The following is a 23,064-nucleotide window of genomic DNA, read 5'->3' as shown; positions in this document are numbered from 1 at the left end:
GAGCTCAGGTTTTACAAAGTTAGAGCAAACACATGGGAGAACTGGTCTAGATGTTTGTGTATCCTGTGGCTGTAACTACAGAGAAAAGACCGGTCAAGCTATTATTTCTTAATAATCCAGAAATCTATCAGATGAGAGTTAGGCAGGCTTGATTGTTATATGACCAAATCTTTCAGAAGATAGCTGTTTAATATAAATCCTTAAGGTGGGATATTCATCATCTTAATGCCTGCTGTGGTATTGAGCTAGATATGGCACAGCCAGGATTAGGAATTGAGGATGTAAAACATAGCAGGAAGCTATTCTGGGCATTCAACAGCATCTGATGTACCTGGACTACATGTTGCTTCACTCAGGAGTCGATGCTCAAACTTTAGGTGCTTTAAAAAAGTAGCAGATATGATCTTCTGGTTACAGCTTGGTGGCCGGGCCCATAACTCTTATGAGCCCTATGCAGACAACCTCAAAGCCCTAGCCCTATATTCTGTATCCTACAGGCTATTGAAGGGAGATCTATGTCTGGCATACAAAGCATTGTCACACTCCACCCTGATGGATCTCCTGCATATCTGCAAAACAAGTAGCACCAGAATTACACATTCTAAAGAGTTAAACCTTGCCAGTGATATAAATAGGACCTGCCAGAGAGAAAGGTATGTATCCTACAAACTACCCCTTCTCTGGAACAGGCTCCCCATTCATGTGAAGCAGAGTTCATCCCTAGCCCAGTTCAAGTATAACTTTGACAATTGGCTGGGGAACAGGAAATTCATCCCTGATTTGGCTCCTATGTCTCTAATGGATGTAGGCAGCATGTAAATGTTGCATCTGCCATGCCCCTGCTTGTAAATGTTTTATCTCCAAAGCCTCTGCTTACAATTATCAAGAGCACCAGAACTTGTCAAGAGATTTGGGATGCATGCACCTATAAAACTATCAACCTATGAGGTCACAGGAACCACTGGCAACAGTTCATGACAGAGAGATGGGGATGCTTTTGGGGGCCTTTTGAGGACAGAGAGTGTTGATCTTGCAGTGAAACAGAGATATTTAGCTAAATACCTTGGTCAAATGGAGTCACCTGCAGGACTTGTTGAAAGATTTACTAAAGAATACATATGTTTTTTAGTAAACAGATTCAAGGAATGCCTTCCTCTTGCAGGTGGACCTTCTGGCCTCAGTTGTCTGGAGTGGGAAATCAGTAGCAGGAAAGGAACATAAAGCTTATGTATTGCTATTGCTGGAAAAGGAGATGAATTTGGCTTGTACATACGACTTTGGAGAAACCTAGTGTTAGCATTTTAAGGTAACCTCCATAGGAATTCTGTTTAAGAAATGGCTGGTGAAGCACTGACTCAGTCATTACTTGTCTAATAAAAAAGTGGAATCAGTGAATGACCACACAGACAAGGAAACAGCTATAATCATACCTCTCAACAGTACAGATTTTCGCAGAATGTCCAAACTTTTGCCTCATATTTTTGGTATGTTCCGCCTAAAATCTCTCTCTTTGTGGCAAATAGCTGAGGACTGAAGCCATTAAATAATGACAAACATTTGAGTTTAAGACTCCAAATCCTTTGGAAAATTCATGCTAATGTAAAACCTATTATTCTATCAACTTTCTAAGGGCAATATCTAAAATCTGTCCCTATTTCTCCTCCATCATTTTAGGCTTTGTCCAGATTTTTTGCTCTAAGAGGTTGAGTGGTATGGCTATAATTCAATACTCTTCTTTGCATGATCCAGTCCATATTGTCCTGGTGGTGCTCAACCACTGGTTGGCTTTGGAAGATGCAGTCTATATTATCCTGGTGATGCTCAACCATTGGTTGGTTAATTTGCATACAGAATCCGCCTTCTGCTTGTTTCTATGCATTGCCGGGATTAGCACTTGTTGGATATGCAGAATGATAACATTCTCTTTTGATAAGGCCAAGACTATGTGATGCACACTGGCATGTGTCACTTGTTTAAATGTTCAGCACCATCCTACACTAAATATGGGAGTGGGGTAACTCTTTGAGGAGAGTAGTTCACTATCTAATTGGTTTCTGATTATAGGGGAAGGCAATCATAGCACCAAGACTGGCACCGAGGCATTCCAAAAACTATACCAGACATGAGAGGTACCTTTAGCTGCAGACAAGTTAGAAGGTCCAACCAGGACTTTACCTTTCTTGGGTCTGGATAATGACTTTACATCAGGTCATCTAATAGTATAATAACCCAGAAAGAAAATGTGGACAAGCTAACAGCAAAGAAAACAGCATGAGTAGAAGATGTTATGTTTGTGCAGGGCCTCATGAACTTTGCATGTCAGGAATAGTTCCAGGACAGCCTCTTGCAATGTTGTTTACTAATTTCCTAAAAAGGGCATTGCCAGAAGCACCACAGAGTAAGGGGTTTGAGGCAGGTGAGGAATAACTTGCCCATTTGGAAGTAATCCAACAAGGTATTTTGGTTCTCCTAGATGGTCAGTAACAATGACCTAGATCTGTACTAGGCTGCAGCAAGGGCTATAGGTATCAAAGGCCACTTCAGGGAAAAATGGGTTTCTTCTTAAATGTGGGTCCAGCAGTGGAGATGGTCAGAAATTTAATGAGATCTCCTGCTTTTACACCTCAATGCCCATCTGGGCGGGAACAAAAGTGTGGAAAAAGTGTGGAGTTCAGAGCCGATTTGCAAGAAGATAATGTTTTATTCTGATAAACTGTCTGTGTTGTTTGCTGTCAAAAGGAGAACCTCCAAATCACATGGGGTACAGATGTTGTTGAGACAATTGGTGTTACACAGCCTGAGTATAAATTTGTCCTTTACTGGAAGATACATAACAAGGAAGTTCAAATACAATCACTGATAATCCTTTTTTGTGCTTCTAGCTACACATTTCATTCATTGGTACCAGATGCAGATAAGTTACACACAATAAATTCAAAAGAGGTATGTCAAATTGTACAGCACAAGCAGGAAGGTTGGTTGGCAAATGTTTGGCCTTAAGTAACTGGAAGTCTTGCAACATGCGTATTAACACATTTAAAGCAGAGTAATGGAATTTCACATTTTAGGCCAAGAGCATGATAGACTATACAAAACACCTGGGAGCTGGCAGACTGTTTGAAGGTTGGTCTAGATTTCATTCACGACAGGCAGACCAAAGGGAACCATGGGTGCAAGACTTCCTGCCTGTCGTCTGAAGGTGTATGTTTCAAGGTAACAGCATCCTATTTCACATTGCTCTTGTTAGCTGTCTTTTTATATCTTGCAGGATTCAGGATAAGTGAGTTGCTAGGTGGTCCAATTGCCAATATCATTAAACAACTAAGTTTGGGGATGTTTCTTTTTCATATGACCAGACAGTAATTTGCTTGTGGTAATGCAAGACAGACCAGCTGAGGAATGGTCAGCTAGTCATCCTCAAAAGGGGCAAGGTGGTGTTGACCTGCACAGTGAGGCAGACCTTCACAATGGAAATGCTTAGGGGTAACATAGCTTGCAGTAACCCATTCTTTGTGACAGCTAGTAGGGAAAACATATGGTTGCAATATTTTGAAGTTGCCATGGAGTAAGCATTGTAGCACTCAAACATTAAAATAATCCAAATCTCCAGTCATTTATTTTGGAATAGGCATGTTTTAGACTTGGGCAGATGAAAAGGCAGGCAGATAGTCATACAAAGCATTTATTCACTCATTACATTAGATATAAAAAAGAAAAAGGGGATTTGCATAGTATGGAAATGGGGCAGTTTAAGCAGTGTGGGGCTAGCAAATGGTAAATAAAAGATACATGAATTAATGTTCAATATGTCAGGCTAACAAAAATGTTTGTCTTACAGGTTGCCGAGTGGTGTCTTTTGCTAGTGCTTACACACACACGCACACATGGATATATATATATATATATATATATATATATATATATATATATATATATATATATATACACACATATATATATATATATATATATATATATATATATATATAAAAGTTTGGGGCTTGCTAAACTTACAAAACAATCACTTACATAAACCAGAGTTAGAAACAAAGTGTTGCATTTGCTTACTTTGAACTAGCCAAAAGAAAGTCATGCCTTAATATTTGCAATTTTAAAAGTGCTTTAAATTTGAAAAAATGTGTGATGCCCGGGGTGATGTTTACATAATGAACATTAGCAAATGCTTCTGTAGTACAAAGAAGGCTTACAATAAAAGTGTTCACTCTGTGAAGGTTTAGCAAATGTTTTATGTACACCTTCCTGGTCCAACAATTTGAAGACATCCGTATTTTTTTCACATGGTGCCAGTGTTATTTGTATGGCAAGGATCTGCTAGAGGTGCTCACATGTCATTTGCATGTGGTTCACCTATTCACTATCATTTGTTCATAATGGTAAGTACCTAAACTCCCAGTAGACCACTCCTACTCCATCTCATAAACAGCTCTAACTCTGAAAGCCCCATTTGCTCTGTAGCCCTAATTCAAAACCTTTATCCTTAACTCTAAAGGTTCTACTTCTTCCCTAACCCTAATCCCAAACCTCACTCCCTAAATCTCCAGTTATTGCAGAGGACTAAAGCTCTAAACTGTTAATCAGCTGTTTCTTTTGCCCAGGGTGCAAAGTTTAATTTTATCTACCTTCATTTACTTACTGTGTGACTCCAAGCAAGTCAATTAACCAGTCGGTGCTCCGTGTCACCCCTGAAAAGTGACATTACTTCAGGATATATGAACTGATCTCCATCACAGTGGCAGATGCTGTAAGATTTTGATGCTTCTGCTATGGAAGAATGAAGCCCAGTCACCAAAGATCGTCTTTCTTGATGACAGATCCTTGAAGTGATGCCCGTTATATTCAAAATAATAAGATAGCTGGTTTAGATTGATGAGTTATCCCACAAAATCATATATACCATCTCCTCAGTTGTGTAACTTTGAGAAAGGCAGAATCTCTACAGAAGAGTACCATACCTCTCAACCTCTTTGAGCAAGAAATCTGGACAAAGCTACAAATAATGGGGAGACAAAGGCCCAAAAATACGGACACTTTTAAATATTGCTCTTACAAACCTAGAAAGTTGATAGAATAACAGATTTTGCATTAGCATTCATTTTCTAAAGACTGTGAAGTCAAACTCCATTGTGTGCCATTATTTTCTGACTTCAGTCCTCTGTGAAAATCTGAACAGTTGAGAAGTATGAAGTGTACACAGCTATCTCCCACAAACACTTGTTTTGCTCTCAAGCAAGTAAGTAATTTCCAAGATTTAGGACATTAAATGTACGCAGGACACTGTAGTCACTGGGTGTGGTGATTTCAATGATCAATGCTACTTTTGTCTTCTTTTCTTGGACCACTACATCTTGTTTTCCAGCATCTATCTTTTGAACTGTTGACAATGGATGATCCCATGTGATGTAGACTTCATCATTTTCTATGATGTTTTGCTGCTGATGTTTCCAGTATTTTTCATCCGCTTCAGTACCATAATATTTGCACACTCCCAAGTGCAACAGTCTCTTCACATTATAATGCCTTTCAGTATAGAGTCCTTCTGCCATTACTATGTCGCAACCAGCAACGAGGTGTGCAACTGTTTACAATTCTGTTTTACAAAACCTACATTTGTCTGTTTCTCCCACATGTTCAGTGGACTTTGTAAACCATCTTGTACATCTTGTGCTACCAATATTAACCTTTCATCTCTTGGTTTGAATTTGCCTCTGCTTAAACATTCCAATTTGATGTCCATTCCTGCTTGATGGCGATATGCATCTGTTAGCCTAAGCACGGAAGTCATCTTAGTTTTATTCTCCTCATGTTTTAAAACTTTCACTACATTTGGGTCTTGTGAGGTCAGCAGATTTGTGTGGAGTCCCATGATTGCAGATGTATACATGTAATCATTTTCAAGGAGACCTATCCCTCCTTCAGAATGGGGAATATATAATCGTGGTATGCACTAATTTTTATAAGTTATTTGGTGAGCATGAAGCATCCTTCTTGTTTTCCTATCTAATCTATCCAGCATGTTTTAGGCCCAGTCAATCACTCCAAAACTGTAAGTTAGAACAGGAAGGGCAAACTAGTTTATTGCTTGGATTTTGTTCCTAGATGTCAACTCTATTTTCAGGATTAATTTAAGTCTTCTGAAATACTACTTACTAAGTTTTATTCGCATTTGTTCATGTTTTATTGTTGATTCTTCATCAATTCCCAAATATTTATACACTCCCTCTTTCTCTAGTTCTTTTATATCATATTTTTGTCCCAAACTGATGATTTCTTGGTGCTGGAGTTTTCCTGCTTAAATGTTGCTTTTGCACACTTATCAAGACCAAATGACATTCTTACATTATCTGAAAAAGGTTTGACAATTTGCAGTTGTGCTTTCAGTTCCTCATCTGATGAGCTATACAGTTTCAAATCGTCAACAAAAAGAAGATGAGACGTCTTTGCACTTTGTTGTTTTCTAGGAGCCAAATTATAGCCATGACCTAAGCTGTTAAGTAGACAGCTTAATTGGTTAAGGGCAAGGCAGAATAGCAGTGGTGATAGAGTGTCACCCTGGAATATCCCTTTTTGGAGTTTTATCTCTGGAATAATAAGTTGTCCTTTATCATGGCTTTTTTTTTTTTTTTTTTTTATTTTAACATTTTTTTACCAGGAAAGTCAGACTTGGAACGAAGCCAATTTTCAGCAGAGGTCCGGGGAGAAACGCTCCAGATGCATGTCTTTGTAACTTATAAAGTGGTCTGCCACTGTTTCATGGTCACTGTAATGTAATTGATCAGTGTAGGGTGTATCTTATACATTTTTTAGCACTCTTTTATCCATGAGTGTGGGATACTATCAAATACTTTTTTGTAGTCAATCCAGACCATACTTAAGTTCTTCCCCTTTTTACAGTTCTCCACTATGACTTTAACAACAAATGATCCTTTGTTCTATATGACTTTTTTTTATTGCCATTTTGTTCTACTGCCATAATTGAGTTTTCTTCTAAGTGACTATAAAGTCTATCGGCATTATTTCCCATGTATAGTTTATACATTGTCGGAAGGCAAGTTATTGGTCTATAATTCTTAGGGTAGCATGCAGGTTCACTCTTAAGTAGGAACATTGTTTTTCTTGTTGTTAGCCAGGTTGGTGTCTGCTCAGGGTGTGTATGTAAATAATTCATACTCGTGGCTAAATCTTCATGCAAAGATGTTAATACTTTTAACCAGAAGTTAGGTACTGCATCTGGGCCTGGGGGTTTTCAATTAGAGGCTTTTCTTAACTTTGTTTCAATCTCTCTGGTTGTTACTTCATCCCATTTCATATCCTGCACCTTTAAACTTCTTATTCTTTCTTTTACTTCTTCTATCCAATTAGCATCTTTGTTATATTCCACAGGATCGTCATAGATACTTCTCCAAAATGTATCGATTTCTTGTGGTCTTTCAGTTCCTTTTACCTTTTATTTTTTATTTTATTTGCAGTTGGTTTACCAGGATAGTCCATTGGGCCAAGATTAACCCGTTTTCAATGGAGTCTCGGGGAGAAAAGCTCCAAAAACAAGCAAGGTTACAATAAGGTTTTAGGTTACAATCATTACAAATATTACAGACTACAGCAAAAAACATTACAAATAGTACTTACAATTGAAAAACATTACAGATGCTACAGACTAGTTAAAAAAGAACATTACAGTATAAATACTGAGAAGCCATTACATCTTAAGGAAGCTTGCACTTAAGATGTGCATTCTAATACATTCTTTGTAAATAGCTTAGTATGTACAAGGGCAGGATGTATGAGTTAGGAGAGAAAGTAAAATGGAAATTGCCAGTGTAAAAAGGGGGAGAGAAAAGTAAAATGGAAATTGCCACCTTATTTCCCAATTCTCTATAAAATGTTTTGGGTCATCAATAAATTGCTTATTTTGTACTTTTCCTTTATATTTGTCTATGTATCTTCTAAGTTTTTCCGCTTGTGCTGAGATTTTTAGTTTATTTGCAATCGTGCATGATGGATCCTGATCTGTTCTAATACTGCACATTGCCTTTATCACATCTATCTTTCTGAGTATTTTTCTTGATCTGTTCCCTCTTCTATACCCTTCTAATAGTGACACTTCTTGCCTTAGTTGCTTTGTTGTTTTCTCTATTCGATACTTCCATGATGGTATTTGAGTTCTCCCCTTTCTCTCCTTCACTACCCTGTGCTCTTATGGTAGAACTTTATCAGTTATTAATTTAGCTGTGCAGTAATATATCCTGTTTACTTCTGTTATATTGCATGGCTCTCTATGGACAGTCCTAATTACTGTGTTCATTTGTTTTATCAAACTTCTGACTTTTTGGGTTTTATTGACCTTCTGCAGTCTATTTCTTTTATTGATCTTAATATGTCTGTCTCTATTAAGTCAAGAAACTCTTCTCTTAGCTCGGTTTCTTCTAGACTGAGGGCACATTTTTTTGTTTTCCATTCCCTGTGGACATTCTATAGAAAGTTCTGTTGCGTCTTCCTGTGGCACATTCTCTTCAATTTCATCCTGTGCCATCCGTTGCTCTGTCATATGAGAACTCACTGACCTACCACTCCTCAACATTAACTGCATCAGAGTTTCCACAGTTTACTGTTCCTTCCCTTGCTGTCCAGCTTCAAGTGGATGTATATGCTGGTTTTCTGTGGAAGGGTCCAAAATGTCTTCATATGGCACCTGACCAGTTGCTTCCCATTCTACTGGTTCCCCCTTAATTTGGATATCCATTGCTCTATCCTGTTGTGGTGCTTTCTGAATTAGATTTTCTACACTGAATCCTTCACTTTACAGGTGCTCCATAACCTCAATTTCTATTTCTTTAACTTCTCCATTACTGATCTCCTTTTCTACTTTTCCTTTTTATCTTATTTTTTGTATTGTAAAGTTTTCCATGTCTGGATCCCTTTGCATATATTTCTCTTCAAATATCTTTGGTGCTGCTCTTTTTGTATGGATTAGTTTTGCTTTCTCCTTTGCAGAGATATTACACCTTATTAAATCTCTTTTTCTTTCCCATGTCCATATTTCTTCTTCAGATGTCTCCTGATCTTCCTGTTTCTCCTTACTTTAGGGACTTGTTCCATCATGCTGTGATGTAACCTGTGTTAGACCTTCTACATCAAATCCTTCAGTTTGCAGCACTCCATAACTAAAACGTCTGTTTTTTTTTTAACTTCTACTTTATTGATCTTATTTTCTACATTCCCTCATTGTGATATTATTTTATTTATTGTGAAATTTTCCATATGTGGATGCCTTTCCCTGTATTTATCTTTGAATATCTTTTGGGTTGCCTTCTTTATGTTGATTAATTTGGCTTTTGCCTTTGCATAAATATTGCACCATATCAAATCTCTCTTTCTTTCTCATGTCCATATTTCTTTTTTATGCTTTTCAAAAATCTCTAGGTTTTGTTGTTTACATGTCTGTACTTCTTCACATGCTTCTTTTTCCAAACAGATTAATGTTCCTGATCTATATACTAGTTTTCAAAATCTGTTGTATTAATGATCTAAAATGTTTATTTGAAGCTTCTAACAGTTTTTCTTGTGGAAGTATTTTTTTCCTCTAACTTATCTCTTAATCTTTTTGTATATCTTGTGTCTGGAAATTCTGGGCTTTTTGCATAATAGTAACAATACATAGGATCATAGGATCATAGGAGGTTACTATTGTCTCTGCAGCCCTTATAAGCCTAGCCAAGAGTTTATCCCATGTTTAGACAAATCAGCACCCGATGCCCCTGTCCAGCAGGGACATGGGTGAAATCAGGGGTATATTTTCTATTTCCCAATAGTCTACTCCATCATCTTTATGGCTCTTCTTTGACCTCTCAGTTTTTATGATTTCTGTGGACTGCTACATCCTTCTACAATGGGGGGGGGGCACCCCCCCCCCTGGGCCTGGCCTGGCCCCATTGTAGGAATGTTTCCGTGTGTTGAGGATTCTATACTGTCATGTTTTCCAATCCTGGCATCAGTGTGCCTAGCAGGATTGGGCACTTTTTTATCCTGGGTCTCATGCACCCATCTATCTGTTTTAGCTTTTGATCTTCTTCTGTCCATGATATATGCTATACAAATTATATGCTATACAAATACAGTCTATATATCAGTGTCGCCTTGGTGAGATTTTGTGAAAAACAGGGTCCACCTTGTGAAGGTATTCACCAAGACTTGAGGATGAATTCAGTTTCAGCATTACTACTCTCCTTTGCTTGCTGACTTTTCATGTCTGCATTTGGATATATGGTAGTATAGATAGTCTGATGGTATGGGCATTGTGGTAGTATTGGTGGTATAGTAGTACAGGTACCATGATAGTATGAGTACTACAGTAGTATTGATGACATGGTAGTTGATGTAGTATGGGTAGTATGGTAGCATTGGTGTTACGGTGGTATGGATAGTATGGGTGGTGTGATAGCACGGATAGTATGATAATTTGGTAGTATGGGTAGGTGATAGTATGGGTAGTATTGTGGTATAGGTGGTATGGTAGTATGGATAGAATTAGTAGTGTGATAGTATGGGTAGTATGGTAATATTTGTGGTATGGTAACATGAGTAGTATGGGTAATGTGATAGCATCAGTAGCATGGTAGTATTGGTAGGCATGGCAATATGGTAGTATGGGTAGTGTGAAGGTATGGGTAGTGTGTTAACATGGGTAGTATGGTAGTATTGATCATATTTATTTATTTATTTATTTATTTATTTGACATTTGTTGACCAGGAATGTCTGAGTGAACCAGAGCCCTTTTTCAGCGGAGGTCTGGGAGAAAAGATCCAGAATTATAAATTAAGATTTACAATAGAAGCACACAATGAAAAGATTACTGAGAGAGAGAGAGAGAGAGAGATTGTGAAGTCTAACCCGAATACAAACAATGTAAATATACATAGGTTGGTACTAGGTTATCGGCCCTAGGGCCTATGCAAGCCTAGCCATAACAAGTCCCTGGATATTTCTTCCCACAATATTTACTTCTCTGGACCCCTGTCTAGCAGGGCGACTGACATGATCCCCAGGGTGAATTTCCTATCTCCCATCCAATCATCAAGGTTCCTTTTGAAGAGTGCCAAAGAGGTGCTCTGCTTGACATGTATGGGCAGTGTATTTCAGAGTATGGGGAGTCTCTGGGTCAGGAACCTATCCCTCCAGCATGCTTTGTTCATTGTGATGAAAGGTTTAGATCCCTGGAGTGTGTGGCTCTGAGGGATTGGTCTAAGATTTGAGTCTAAGGTATAAACTCTATGTAAATGTAAAAGAACTAGAAACTAAGTAAGACAATCATCCAAAGTTAAACTATTTGCTAGCTAGCATTTGATAAATAAACTAACACACAAAATAACAAAAGTAAATATAGCAAATGAAAAGAATTATTACACAAGGTCACACATTTTTGTGCATTTAGCTAGGCAGTACTAGAGTAGTCAAACATAGAATAAAAAGCCAAGTGGGGTAAATGATAGATGTTAAGTGCAAAGACTAGTCAATGCGAGGAGAGGCAGTGAAAGGAAGAGGAAGCGATAGTATGATTCAGGAAAAAAAAAGGGAGCAATAGGCAGTGAACTTCCAACTGATTGCTACTTAACCCTAAGAAAACAAAACTTCTCCTATTCCTCCCTAAATCTCTCCAAAATCATAAAGCTACCTTTACTGTCTGGTTCCCTTAACAACACAATCATCTCTGCTGAACCTCACACCAAATTGCTAGGAGTTATTATCGATGACCAACTAAAGTTCGATCTCCATATTCAGCAGTGCATCATAAAGGCACATCAAAAGTTAGGCCTGCTATATAGGCATAAACAATTCCTCACAGATGTCTCTAGGCTCTCTCTTGCACATGCATTCCTACTCCCCACCTTTCTTTACGCCACCCCTATTCTCACTAATATCTGATCCAATGTCAAAACTGGAACTTACCTATAATAAAATTGCAAGATTTGCCTCTAACCAGCTGTACCAATCTCACCACTGCCTAGCCTTGAAAAACTTGCAGTGGCTGGAATTTCATTATCAAATCCTACTACACCAGCTTATCAAAACTCATTCTATCTTACATGAACCCTCCTCCTGTACCTCTCTCTCTACCCTTATCCAGCTCTATACTCCCAACCACTCTCTCTGTAGCTCCCAATTGCATCTTCTGCAAGTCTATGCACTCAACAAAAACATTAGTAAACTCCCCTATAGCTACTCAGTGGCAAATGCTTAAAATAAATTACCATTAAGTGTTAGACAGATCTCTATTCCCAACTCTTTCAAAACAACACTAAAGGAAACTCTGCTTACATCATGGACTTACTTATGCTATGACCCAACTGAATCCATCTCCCCTCCTACAATACTACTGCAGCAACCTTTTCTCCCACCTCCCTCTGCCTCTGCTTCCAATAAAGTCTACTAATAGTCAATAGTTCCTACAGCATCCACAACTGCAGCATTGGAAATTGGCTCTTGCCCTGGGCTTATCTCCTGTTCATATATTTGTTACCTTCTGTTTTACAAATTTATCTATAGTTTCTGCATTCTGCTTTCTATTGTATGAAACTTCATACTCTATCATGTTTTCAATTTAATGACCATTTTCTGCCATGTTGTTTCAACATCTCATACATATTGTAATTTTAGTTATAACTGTGCCATGTGATTACTTTTGTTACTTGTACCTTTTGGAGCTTTTCTCCTTGCTCCTCTGCTGAAAAAGGGCTTTTGCCCAGTCGGACAAACCTGGTCAACAAATGTCAAATAAATAAATAAAGTTGAGTGGAGGAGTTGGGGAGTCAAACTGGCAGGGAAAGAGAGGTATTGTTAAGGGTGATTTGAGCAGTGGCATATACAAGTAAAAAGTAGGTACTTTTAGAGACTTTTTTTTTATTCATGAGCATGAGTTGATTGTCAGAAGGGGATGGGTAGGTGGAGACTGGATAGGTGTTGTTTAAGGGGATTTTAGCAGTGACATTCCCACTTAGAGAGTAGCATGGTAGTATACCGATATCGTAGTATGGGTAGTGTAATAGTATGAGTAGTATGCTAGTATAGTTAGTATGGTAGTATTGGTCATATGGTAGTATGGGTAGTATGGTAGTATGCGTAGTGTGATAGTATGAGTAGTATGCCAGTATAGTTAGTATGATAGTATTGGTCATATGGTAGTATGGGTAGTATGGTAGTATTGTTTATATGGTAGTATGGGTAGTGTGATAGTATGAGTAATATGGTAGTATTTGTGGTATGAATGCATGGCAGTATGGGTAGTGTGAAAGAATGGGTAGTATGGTATTACTGGTAGTATGAGTAGTATAGTAATATTGGTGGTATGCTAGTATGGGTAGTGTGATAGTATGAGTAGTATGCTAGTATAATTAGTATGGTAGTATTGGTCATATGGTAGTATGGTAGTATGGGTAGTCTGATAGTATGAGTAATATGGTAGTATTTGTGGTATGACTGCATGGCAGTATGGGTAATGTGAAAGAATAGGTATTATGGTATTACTGGTCATATGGTAGTATGGTAGTATGGGTAGTATAGTAATATTGGTGGTACGCTAGTATGGGTAGTGTGATAGTATGAGTAGTATGGTAGCATTGGTGGTTTGGTAGTATGGGTGGGTATGATAGCATAGGTACTGTGATAGTATGGTTTTGCTCTTTTAATTTCTCCAAGTCTTTTGGGTTGCTAATACCATGATGAGAATGGACCGCATTCCTAAGTCGAAGTATGATTAAAGTTCATGAAATTAGTATTGTTTTAATCTTTGATGTCAGCCAGAAGTGCTCTTTGCAATACCCGCAATGTGCCCAGTAATGACTCCTTCTGCAATTCGTATGGGGTTACATGTATTGGTAACATATCCAAATACGATTGTAGATTCTTTTTTTATAAAACCCGTTGTTCCTACTATAATAGGAACTATCTGGGTATATTTCTTCCATATTGCTCTCATTTCTGCCTGCAAATCCTGATATTTTATGACTTTGTGTCTCTCTGTACGCAAGACACTGCAGTAACTGGGTGCAGCGATTTCAATGATCAGTGCTACTTTTATCTTCTTTTCATGGACCACTATATTCGGTTTTCTAGCATCTATCTTTGCAACTGTTGGCAATGGGTGAACCCATGTGATGTAGACTTCATCATTTTCTATTATGCTTTGTGGATACAGTTCTTCTGCTATTAATATGTCACAACCAGCAACGAGGTGTGTAACTGTTTCCAATTCTGTTTTACAAAACCTACATTTGTCTGTTCTTCTCACATGTTCAATGGACTTTGTAAACCAGTGTATATGTAGCCCACTGTCTTGGGCACCCAATGTTAACCCTAATACTGGGTGATTTTAACTACCCTGCCATTAACTGGGAAAACTACTCGTGTACCAACACCTTTTCCCAACGGTTCTTGGAATTCATAAATTCCAATGCCCTGGATCAACTAATCCATAATCCCACCAGGGGCTCCAATATCCTAGACCTAGTTATTACCAAAATGGGAAATCGATGCTCCACACCTATGGTCACCCCCTCATTAGTCAGGTCTGACCATTAGCTAATCACCCTTAATATCCACATCCCACCTTCACCCCCCAGTAAGGAAACCTCCATAAAAAACTTCTCCAAAGCCAACTTCATGCTACTCAAGTCAGAAGTGACAAACTTCATGACACCCATGCAGATGGGAACTGAAAGTTCGATTGCTAAATCCTACACTAAGGTACTGTACGAGCACATCCACTCATGCATGAATCGTGCCATCCCAAATAGAACCAATATGCTCTCCTCCAAGAAAAGGAAGCCAATCTGGTGGTCTCCTGCCATAAACAAAATTTACAACAAAAGGAAGAAACTGTTGCAGAAAAGAGGAAAATCCCAGGATGCAAAACACTCCCTTACCAGCCTCAGTAACTGAGATCCCTCATAAAATCCTCCAAAGCTAGTTACGAAAATAAAATTGCCAAAGATTCCAAAGACAACCACAAGGCATTCTATAACTATGTCAAGAATCTAAATGGTAATGCTCAGATCTGCTCTGAGCTAAAACAGAATGGCATTAAATATACTGATCCCAAGGATGTTGCCAATATCCTGGCAGATCGATTCAGTGCCAACTTCACCCCCATCTCACCCCCTAAATGGCCCATCTCAATACCAGAAGATTGCCAAATTACAGTAATAACGGCCACACAGGTAAAAAACGCACTCTCCAAAGCTAAGAATACAGCATCCATGGGACCAGATGACATCCCAGGCTGTGTACTACATGAACTACAATATGAACTGGCACCTCACCTAAGTGCCATGTTTAATCATAGCTTCACCTCAGGTTTCATGCCCACTGCATGGTACAGAGCTACAGTTATCCCACTCCACAAGGGGGGATCCACCTTGGATCCCAGAAACTACCGTCCCATCAGTCTGACGAGCCTTGGAGTGTATTATCAAGGAACTTATAAACAAAGACATTGGCAACCTTCAAACACTGGACCCCACCCAGTTTGGGTTCATGAAGGGCCGATCTTGTCTGCTGAACCTAATTGACTTCTTCAAATCAGTCTCCAGAGCTATGGATGAGGGTAAGGTGGTCCACACAGCCTATCTAGACCTCGCCAAGACCTTTGACACCATCCCCCACTCTGGAATCATAGATAAACTTACTAAGCTGGGCATTAATCCCTACGTCACCCAATGGGTTGCCAACTGGCTTACTGACAGAGCCCACACTGTAAAAGTAGCCGACTCCAAATCCAGCTCTAGACAAGTGACAAGTGGAGTACCTCAGGGTTCAGTCCTGGGACCGCTCTTGTTTGGCATCTACTTCTCTGAAGTACAGGCCAACACTAAGGGACTCTGGCTAACAAAGTTCGCAGATGACTGCAAACTGGGAGCCATTATTGACTCCCCAAATGATGTGGATACTCTACAAAAGGGCCTTACAGAAACAGATGCTTGGTGCCAGAGCCATGGGCTCAAACTCAATGCCAAGAAATGTATAGTTATCCCCTTTGGGAAAAAACTTGTACCCGTGAATTACCACATAGGTGGCAGTACACTAAACACCGAAAGTGTGATAAGAGACTTAGGGACACAGGTGGACAGTGGTCTCACCTTCGATAACCACATCGTCACAACAGTCAGGAAATCCTTCTATGTGGCACACCTCATCACTAAGGGCTTTTCATCCAGAAAAAAGGAGGTCATTGGCCCACTGTACCCATCCCTCATTAGACCCATTATAGAATACAACGCCCCATTTGGTATGTACCTCTCAAGACATCTGCAACAACTGGAAAGACCGCAGAAATACCTCACTAAAAGAATCACAGGCCTAAAGCAGATGCCCTACGCTGACCGCCTTAAAAAACTCCAGCTATACTCTGTCGCATATCATCTACTCAGAGGCAGTCTCTGCTTAACATACAAGGCCATGTCAAACCCAGAACATGTTGGACATGCTACACTTAAAGAAATCCCAATCCCTCAGAGCCACATGCTCCAGGGATCTATACCTTGTCATCACAATAAACAAAACATGCTGGAGGGATAGGTTCCTGACCCAGAGACTCCCCAGACTCTGGAATAGACTGCCCACGCATGTCAAGCAGAGTGCCTCTTTGGCCCTCTTCAAAAGGAACCTTGACGATTGGATGGGGGAAAGGAAATTCACCCAGGGGATCATGTCAGTCGCCCTGCTAGACAGGGGTCCAGGGAAGTAAATAGTGTGGGAAGAAATAGCCAGGGAATTGTTATGGCTAGGCTTGTATAGGCCCTAGGGCTGATAGCCTAGTACCAACCTATGAACCTATTAACCTTTCAACTTTGGTTTGAATTAACCTCTCCTTAACCATTCCTGTGTTTGATCCTGATCAACATGAGGTTCTTCCAGAGGTTTTCTATACTTGCAACTATATTTATGCATTTTCCACATTTCTTGTCTTCTCATCTGGTCCTTCACCTTATGTTCCTTCTTTTGTTTTTTGGCACATTCAGTTGCTGCCTGATTTTTATGTACTTCTGGTTTGATTTCCATTCCTGCTTGACGCTGATATGCTTCTGCTAGACTAATCAGAGGAGTCATCTTAGATTTATTCTCCTCATGTTTCAAAACTTTCATTACATTTAGATTTTGTGAGGTCAGCAGATATGTGTGTAGCCCCACGATGGCAGATCTATACATGTAATCAATTTCAAGGAAGCCCATCACTCCTTTGGAACAGGGAATATATAATCTTGGTATGCACTGTTTTTTATAAATCATTTGGTTAGCATAAAGCATCCTTCTGATTTTTCTGTCTAATCTATCCAACATGTTTTGGGGCCAGTCAATCACTCAAAAACTGTAGTTGGGACAGGAAGAGCAAATTGGTTTATAGTTTAAGTTTTGTTCCTAGATGTCAACACAGTTTTCAGGATTAATTTAAATCGTCTAAAGTATTCCTTACTAAGTTTTGTTCGCATTTGGTCGTGTTTTATTGTTGATCCTCAACAGTTTCCAAATATTTATACACTCTCTCTTGCTCAAGTTCTTTTATATCGCATTCTTTTTCCAAACTGATGTTTTCTTGGTGTTGCAGTTTTTCTGCTTTAAAGGTTGTTTTTGCACATTTATCAAGACCAAATGACATTCTTATGTCATCTGAAAAGTTTTGACAACTTGCAGTTGTGCTTTCAGTTCCTCATCTGATGAGTTATACAGTTTTAAATCATCGACAAAGAGAAGGTGAGATGTCTTTACACTTTGTTGTTTTCTAGGAGCCAAATTATAGCCATGGCCTAAGCTGTTAAGTAGACAGCTTAATGGGTTAAGGGCAAGACAGAATAGCAGCGGTGACAGGGATCCACCCTAGAATATCCTCCTTTGTATTTGTATCCCTTCGATAATAATTTGTCCTTTATCATGGCTTAATTGCAAAGTGGTCTGCCACTGTTTCATAGTCACTGTAATGTACTCGATCAGTGTAGAGTGTATCATATACATTTTTAAGCACTCTTTTATCCATGAATTGGTAGTATGGTAGTATGACTAGTGTGATAGTATCAATAGTATGGTAGTATGGGTAGAATGGCTGTATTGGTTGTATGCTAGTATGGTTATATTGGTGGTATGTAGTATGAGTAGTGTGATAGTATGGGTAGTATGGGTGGTGTGATAGTATAAGAAGTATGGGTAGCATGGTAGTATTGGTGGTATGGTAGTATGGGTAGGTGACAGTAAGGGTAGTGTTGTTATAGTAATATGGTAGTATGCGTGGTGTGATACCATGGGTAGTATGGCAGCTTGGTAGAGTGGTGACATGGGTAGCATAGGCAGTGCAATAGTATGGGTAGTGTGATAGTATTTGTGGTATGGTAATATGGTAATACTGGTAGTGTGATAGTGTGAGTAGTATGATAGTATTTGGTAGGTGACATTATGGATAGTATGGTAGTATTGGTAGTATGGTAGTATGGATAGTATTGAAGTACTGCTGGTGTGGTAGTATGTTCTTTCACTTGGTTTAATTTCTGCAAGTGTCTTGGGTTTCTAATACAATGATGGTAATGGGATGCTATTCCTAAATCAAAGTATGATTAATGTTTGTAAAATTAGTATAATTTCAGTCTTAGATATTAGTCAAAAGTGCTCTTCATAGCACTCATAATACACACAGAACTGACTCCTGCAATTCATATGGTGTATTGTAGTATGGGAAGTGTGGTACTATGAGTAGTATGGTAGTACTGGAGGTATGGTAGTATGACAGCTCAGTAGGGTGCTGGTATGGGTAGTATGGTAGTATGGCAGCTCAGTAGAGTGCTGGTATGGGTAGTATGGTAGTACTGGTGGTATGGTGGTATGACAGCTCAGTAGGGTGCTGGTATGGGTAGTATGGTAGTACTAGTGGTATGGTAGTATGGCAGCTCAGTAGGGTGCTGGTATGGGTAGTATGGTAGTACTAGTGGTATGGTAGTATGGCAGCTCAGTAGGGTGCTGGTATGGGTAGTATGGTAGTACTGGAGGTATGGTAGTATGGCAGCTTAGTAGGGTGCTGGTATGGGTAGTATGGTAGTGCTGGTAGTATGGTGGTATGGCAGCTCAGTAGGGTGCTGGTATGGGTAGTATGGTAGTATGGCAGCTCAGTAGAGTGCTGGTATGGGTAGTATGGTAGTACTGGTGGTATGGTGGTATGACAGCTCAGTAGGGTGCTGGTATGGGTAGTATGGTAGTACTAGTGGTATGGTAGTATGGCAGCTCAGTAGGGTGCTGGTATGGGTAGTATGGTAGTGCTGGTGGTATGGTAGTATGGCAGCTCAGTAGGGTGCTGGTATGGGTAGTATGGTAGTACTAGTGGTATGGTAGTATGGCAGCTCAGTAGGGTGCTGGTATGGGTAGTATGGTAGTGCTGGTAGTATGGTGGTATGGCAGCTCAGTAGGGTGCTGGTATGGGTAGTATGGTAGTACTAGTGGTATGGTAGTATGGCAGCTCAGTAGAGTGCTGGTATGGGTAGTATGGTAGTACTGGTGGTATGGTGGTATGACAGCTCAGTAGGGTGCTGGTATGGGTAGTATGGTAGTGCTGGTGGTATGGTAGTATGGCAGCTCAGTAGGGTGCTGGTATGGGTAGCATGGTAGTACTGGTGGTATGGTAGTATGGCAGCTCAGTAGGGTGCTGGTATGGGTAGTATGGTACTAAGGACAGAATTCTTTAAGAAAGATTGGAATTTTTTGTTTCTCTGATTTGTGCAGTTGCTTACTTGTGAATAACAATTCCCTCCAGAGGGAGTTTATATTTGCTTAACTATAATTTAGTCAGTGTTGAAGAAACTCTGAGTTACTGTGGGGAGGATAGAATTTCTCATTTCTTCAAAATGCAGTCATGTTGAAGTTGATTATAATAGGCTGTGGTAGTCGCTTGCTTGGTGATATGTCATCCTCAGACACACTGATTTTAGTTTTTTCCCTATTCTGATTGAATTCAGTTTTGTATCAGAATGTTTTGTTCATAACCAGCATCTAACTGGGTTTAATAATTTCTGTTTTAAACAGTTTAATCTGTGTCCTAATGGAAATGTTGCTACTGGTGTATTGGGTTGTAGAGCACATTTTGACAGTGACTGTTATAACTAATGGGATAATATTTTTTTCTGAGAAAGTATACACAAGGTAATATCCTCCCTTTTACTTTGTCTAGAAGCACTCTGAACACTTGAATTTTCATTTCTCTGGAGTAGCATGCAATATTATTAATTCAGCACAGAACTGTACAACCACTGAAGGACACCAGGCTTAGAATAACTAAAGTCAAATGACAGATTCATTATTAGACACATTGTAGCTGTTAAATGTTATAGAAAAATCAGCATGTAGAACTGGCCTTATGGTAGGAAATGTTACTATCTATTGAGATATATAGCATGTTTCCCTCTTGTCATAGTGGACAAGCAGATGTTAAATTCGGAAACCTTATGTCACAGTAGGGTAGGAGAAGATTAAGTGCCCAAATGCGAAGAACTCAAAACAGCTTTCATCTCATACTAACATGCTTACAAGAATAAATCATAAGTAAATCGAGATGACAAAAATGACTAGAAGTTACTGTAAGATGGAAAACAATGTAATTTATAATGAGAACATGAACAAAGAACAATTATGTGGAAGCAGTTTTATATCATATCTTCTTAATATTGTTAAAACAGTGTACAGTCTACTGCAACATATGTATACATGCTGGATGGAATAGCCTTCTAGGCCAAATTATTTAGCTGCAGGATATCGCACAATTTAAATAAAAACTGAAGGTGCACCTGATGAATGAGTATAAATGCACATGTTTTAAGGATGGTGGATAACACACGTAGCTTTTAAGTTCTGCATTTCATTCTGGAAACTGATGATGTTTTATTCCATTCTGATGGGTCTAAATAGCCTCAACTTTTTTTTTGTTAAGTATGCTTTCTTTATTTTGTCTACCTTACCTTATTCCTGTTTTAGCCTTGACTATATTATTATGTTAATGTGTTGAACTGTAGTTGTAAGAATATTTCTTATCTAACTGAAGTTTAATTTCAAAAGTTTTGTATATTTATATTTATACTTGACCATCAGATATGTTTGTCGTCTTATGGCCTGGGAAGTGGCTGATGAGTAACGTACCAGCTTACCATCCCAGTTAGCAAACTTCAAATCTATCAATCATTTGATCAATCAATCAATAAATAGTTACTACCCTCAATTCTGGGATCACTGTATTTAGAAATCAGTACTTGAAAAATTCAAGGATTTAAGGATTCATTTAAGGATACATTAACTTATAACAACATAATTTCCATAACTGTCATATCTCTGTGGGTGGAGCATGTGCCTTGAGCTTTTGTTTAAATTATGAGGCTCAAGGCCATGCTGAAGATTAAAACAGAAGATAGAAGAACCATCCGAGTCCCAGGCACTTAAGTACCACTGTCTCTCAGCCAGGGACTTGCACATCTTGTAGCCAGCATGACTAGCAGCTTGCACTCAAACCCGACTACATGTTTGGGCAAGGTGTGGCAGCCATGAGGAGAGAGTGGAACTGCTGCCCCTCATCCAGACACAGCATCTAAGTTTGAGCAAGGTTAGTGCAGTAGCCATAATGTGGGACTGAGAAGGAGTCAGAGTGCAGGTTAAGGTTTCAGACAGTGATCGGGAAGGATATTTAGGTTTAGGGAGGTGGTAGTTTTATATTTATGGAGTAGGAGAGGAGTTTAGGAATAATAAACAATTGGAGACTTTATGTTTGGGGATTGAGAGGGGAGTTTTAAGTTTAGAAAGTGATCAGAGACTTTAGGTTTTGGTGTAGGAAGAGAGTTTTGCATTTAAGGAGTGGGAGGGAGGTTTAATGATTGGGAAAAGGGGATAAGGAGCAGGAGTGAAGTTTTAGGGTTAGAGAGTAATCAGGGACTTTAGCTTTAGGGAGGAGGGAGTGGAGTTTTAGGTTTAGGAAGTGATCAATGACATCAGAGTTATGGAGAGGAGAGTTATGGCTAGGGTTAAGAACTCAGTGGGAGTTTTAGGGTTAGAATTAGGGTTCTGGTAGGGCTGTGTACAGGTCAGTAGGGTCAGGTGGTAAGAGAGTTAGGTAATTATCTAGGATTGGGCTAGTAGGAGTTACTGGGATTGCACTGAGCAAGTGTGCCATAATCTATTAGCATGCAAGCAGTTGTAGTAGACCTGAGGTGGTGATATATTAATGCTGTTACTACTCACATGCATGTGTTTATGATCTCCTCTGTTCTGTACTGGTGTCTGTCCCATTTTAAAGTTAATAAAGTGCTAGTGTCTGGCAGTTAATACGGATGATTAAGACTCTGAGCTGTTAACAAGCTGTTTCCAGTACCCAAGAGACAGGGTTTGATTCCTGCTACCTTCATTTACCCACTGTACAACTCTGAAGAAATTACTTAGTCAGGCAGTGCTTGCAGATCACCCCTGAAATGAAACAGTGGGGTTTCCTTGTTAATAAATATATAAAAAATAGAAAGGAAGATGGAGGTGATAAAGGGAAGATACTAGGAATGGCATTGTATCTGTGCGGTCAGTGTTCACAGCTGTGTATTTCTGTACTCCTGTTCTGTTTGGAGGTAACTGTATCATTTTAAAATGTAATGAAAATGAGTGGAAAAAAAGAATTGTACTTTATCATTAAACTTTATATCTGTAAGTTAATTGCACTCTCAAGTTTGCTCCTAAAATAGCTAAATTACTGAAGTTGTTCCACTTTTGCTTTCTTCATCATGCCTGCACTTTATTAGTAAATACATAATGAAACAGGAGACGTTTTTGAGCTTGTGAGTTCAGTGACCTTAAAATGACATTTGTACAAGCAATCTTACAGCCCTCTTTGTTGCTCTGTGTCCTTGTAGCAGGTTGCCTAGTGAGAATGGCTCTGTACTCAGCAGTGAATCAGGCAAGCCACATTCTGGGAGAAGCTCTCTGCATAAAGTAATGGCACCGCAGAAGATGACAAAAGAGGAGGCAAGGAAGAAAAATGGTAAGGTGCAAGGCTT

At 39.2% G+C, this 23,064-nt stretch overlaps 1 protein-coding gene across 1 annotated transcript in view; it reads left to right on the top strand.

Annotated features, from left to right (window-relative positions):
- The window catches only part of KIAA1549L (KIAA1549 like), a 1,927,305-nt gene that overhangs the window by 1,501,230 nt on the left and 403,011 nt on the right, over positions 1–23,064 (top strand). The window contains exon 13 of the mRNA XM_044059234.1: positions 22,921–23,048. Coding sequence (XP_043915169.1) covers positions 22,921–23,048 — 128 coding nt within the window. The remainder of the gene's footprint in view (positions 1–22,920; positions 23,049–23,064) is intronic.

This window comes from Protopterus annectens, chromosome 17.part0 (genome assembly GCF_019279795.1).
Source record: "Protopterus annectens isolate FY-2018-M chromosome 17.part0, PAN1.0, whole genome shotgun sequence".
Taxonomy (NCBI): domain Eukaryota; kingdom Metazoa; phylum Chordata; order Ceratodontiformes; family Protopteridae; genus Protopterus; species Protopterus annectens.
Note: the sequence above shows the minus strand (reverse complement) of the source record. Positions and strands in the feature narration are given on the sequence as shown.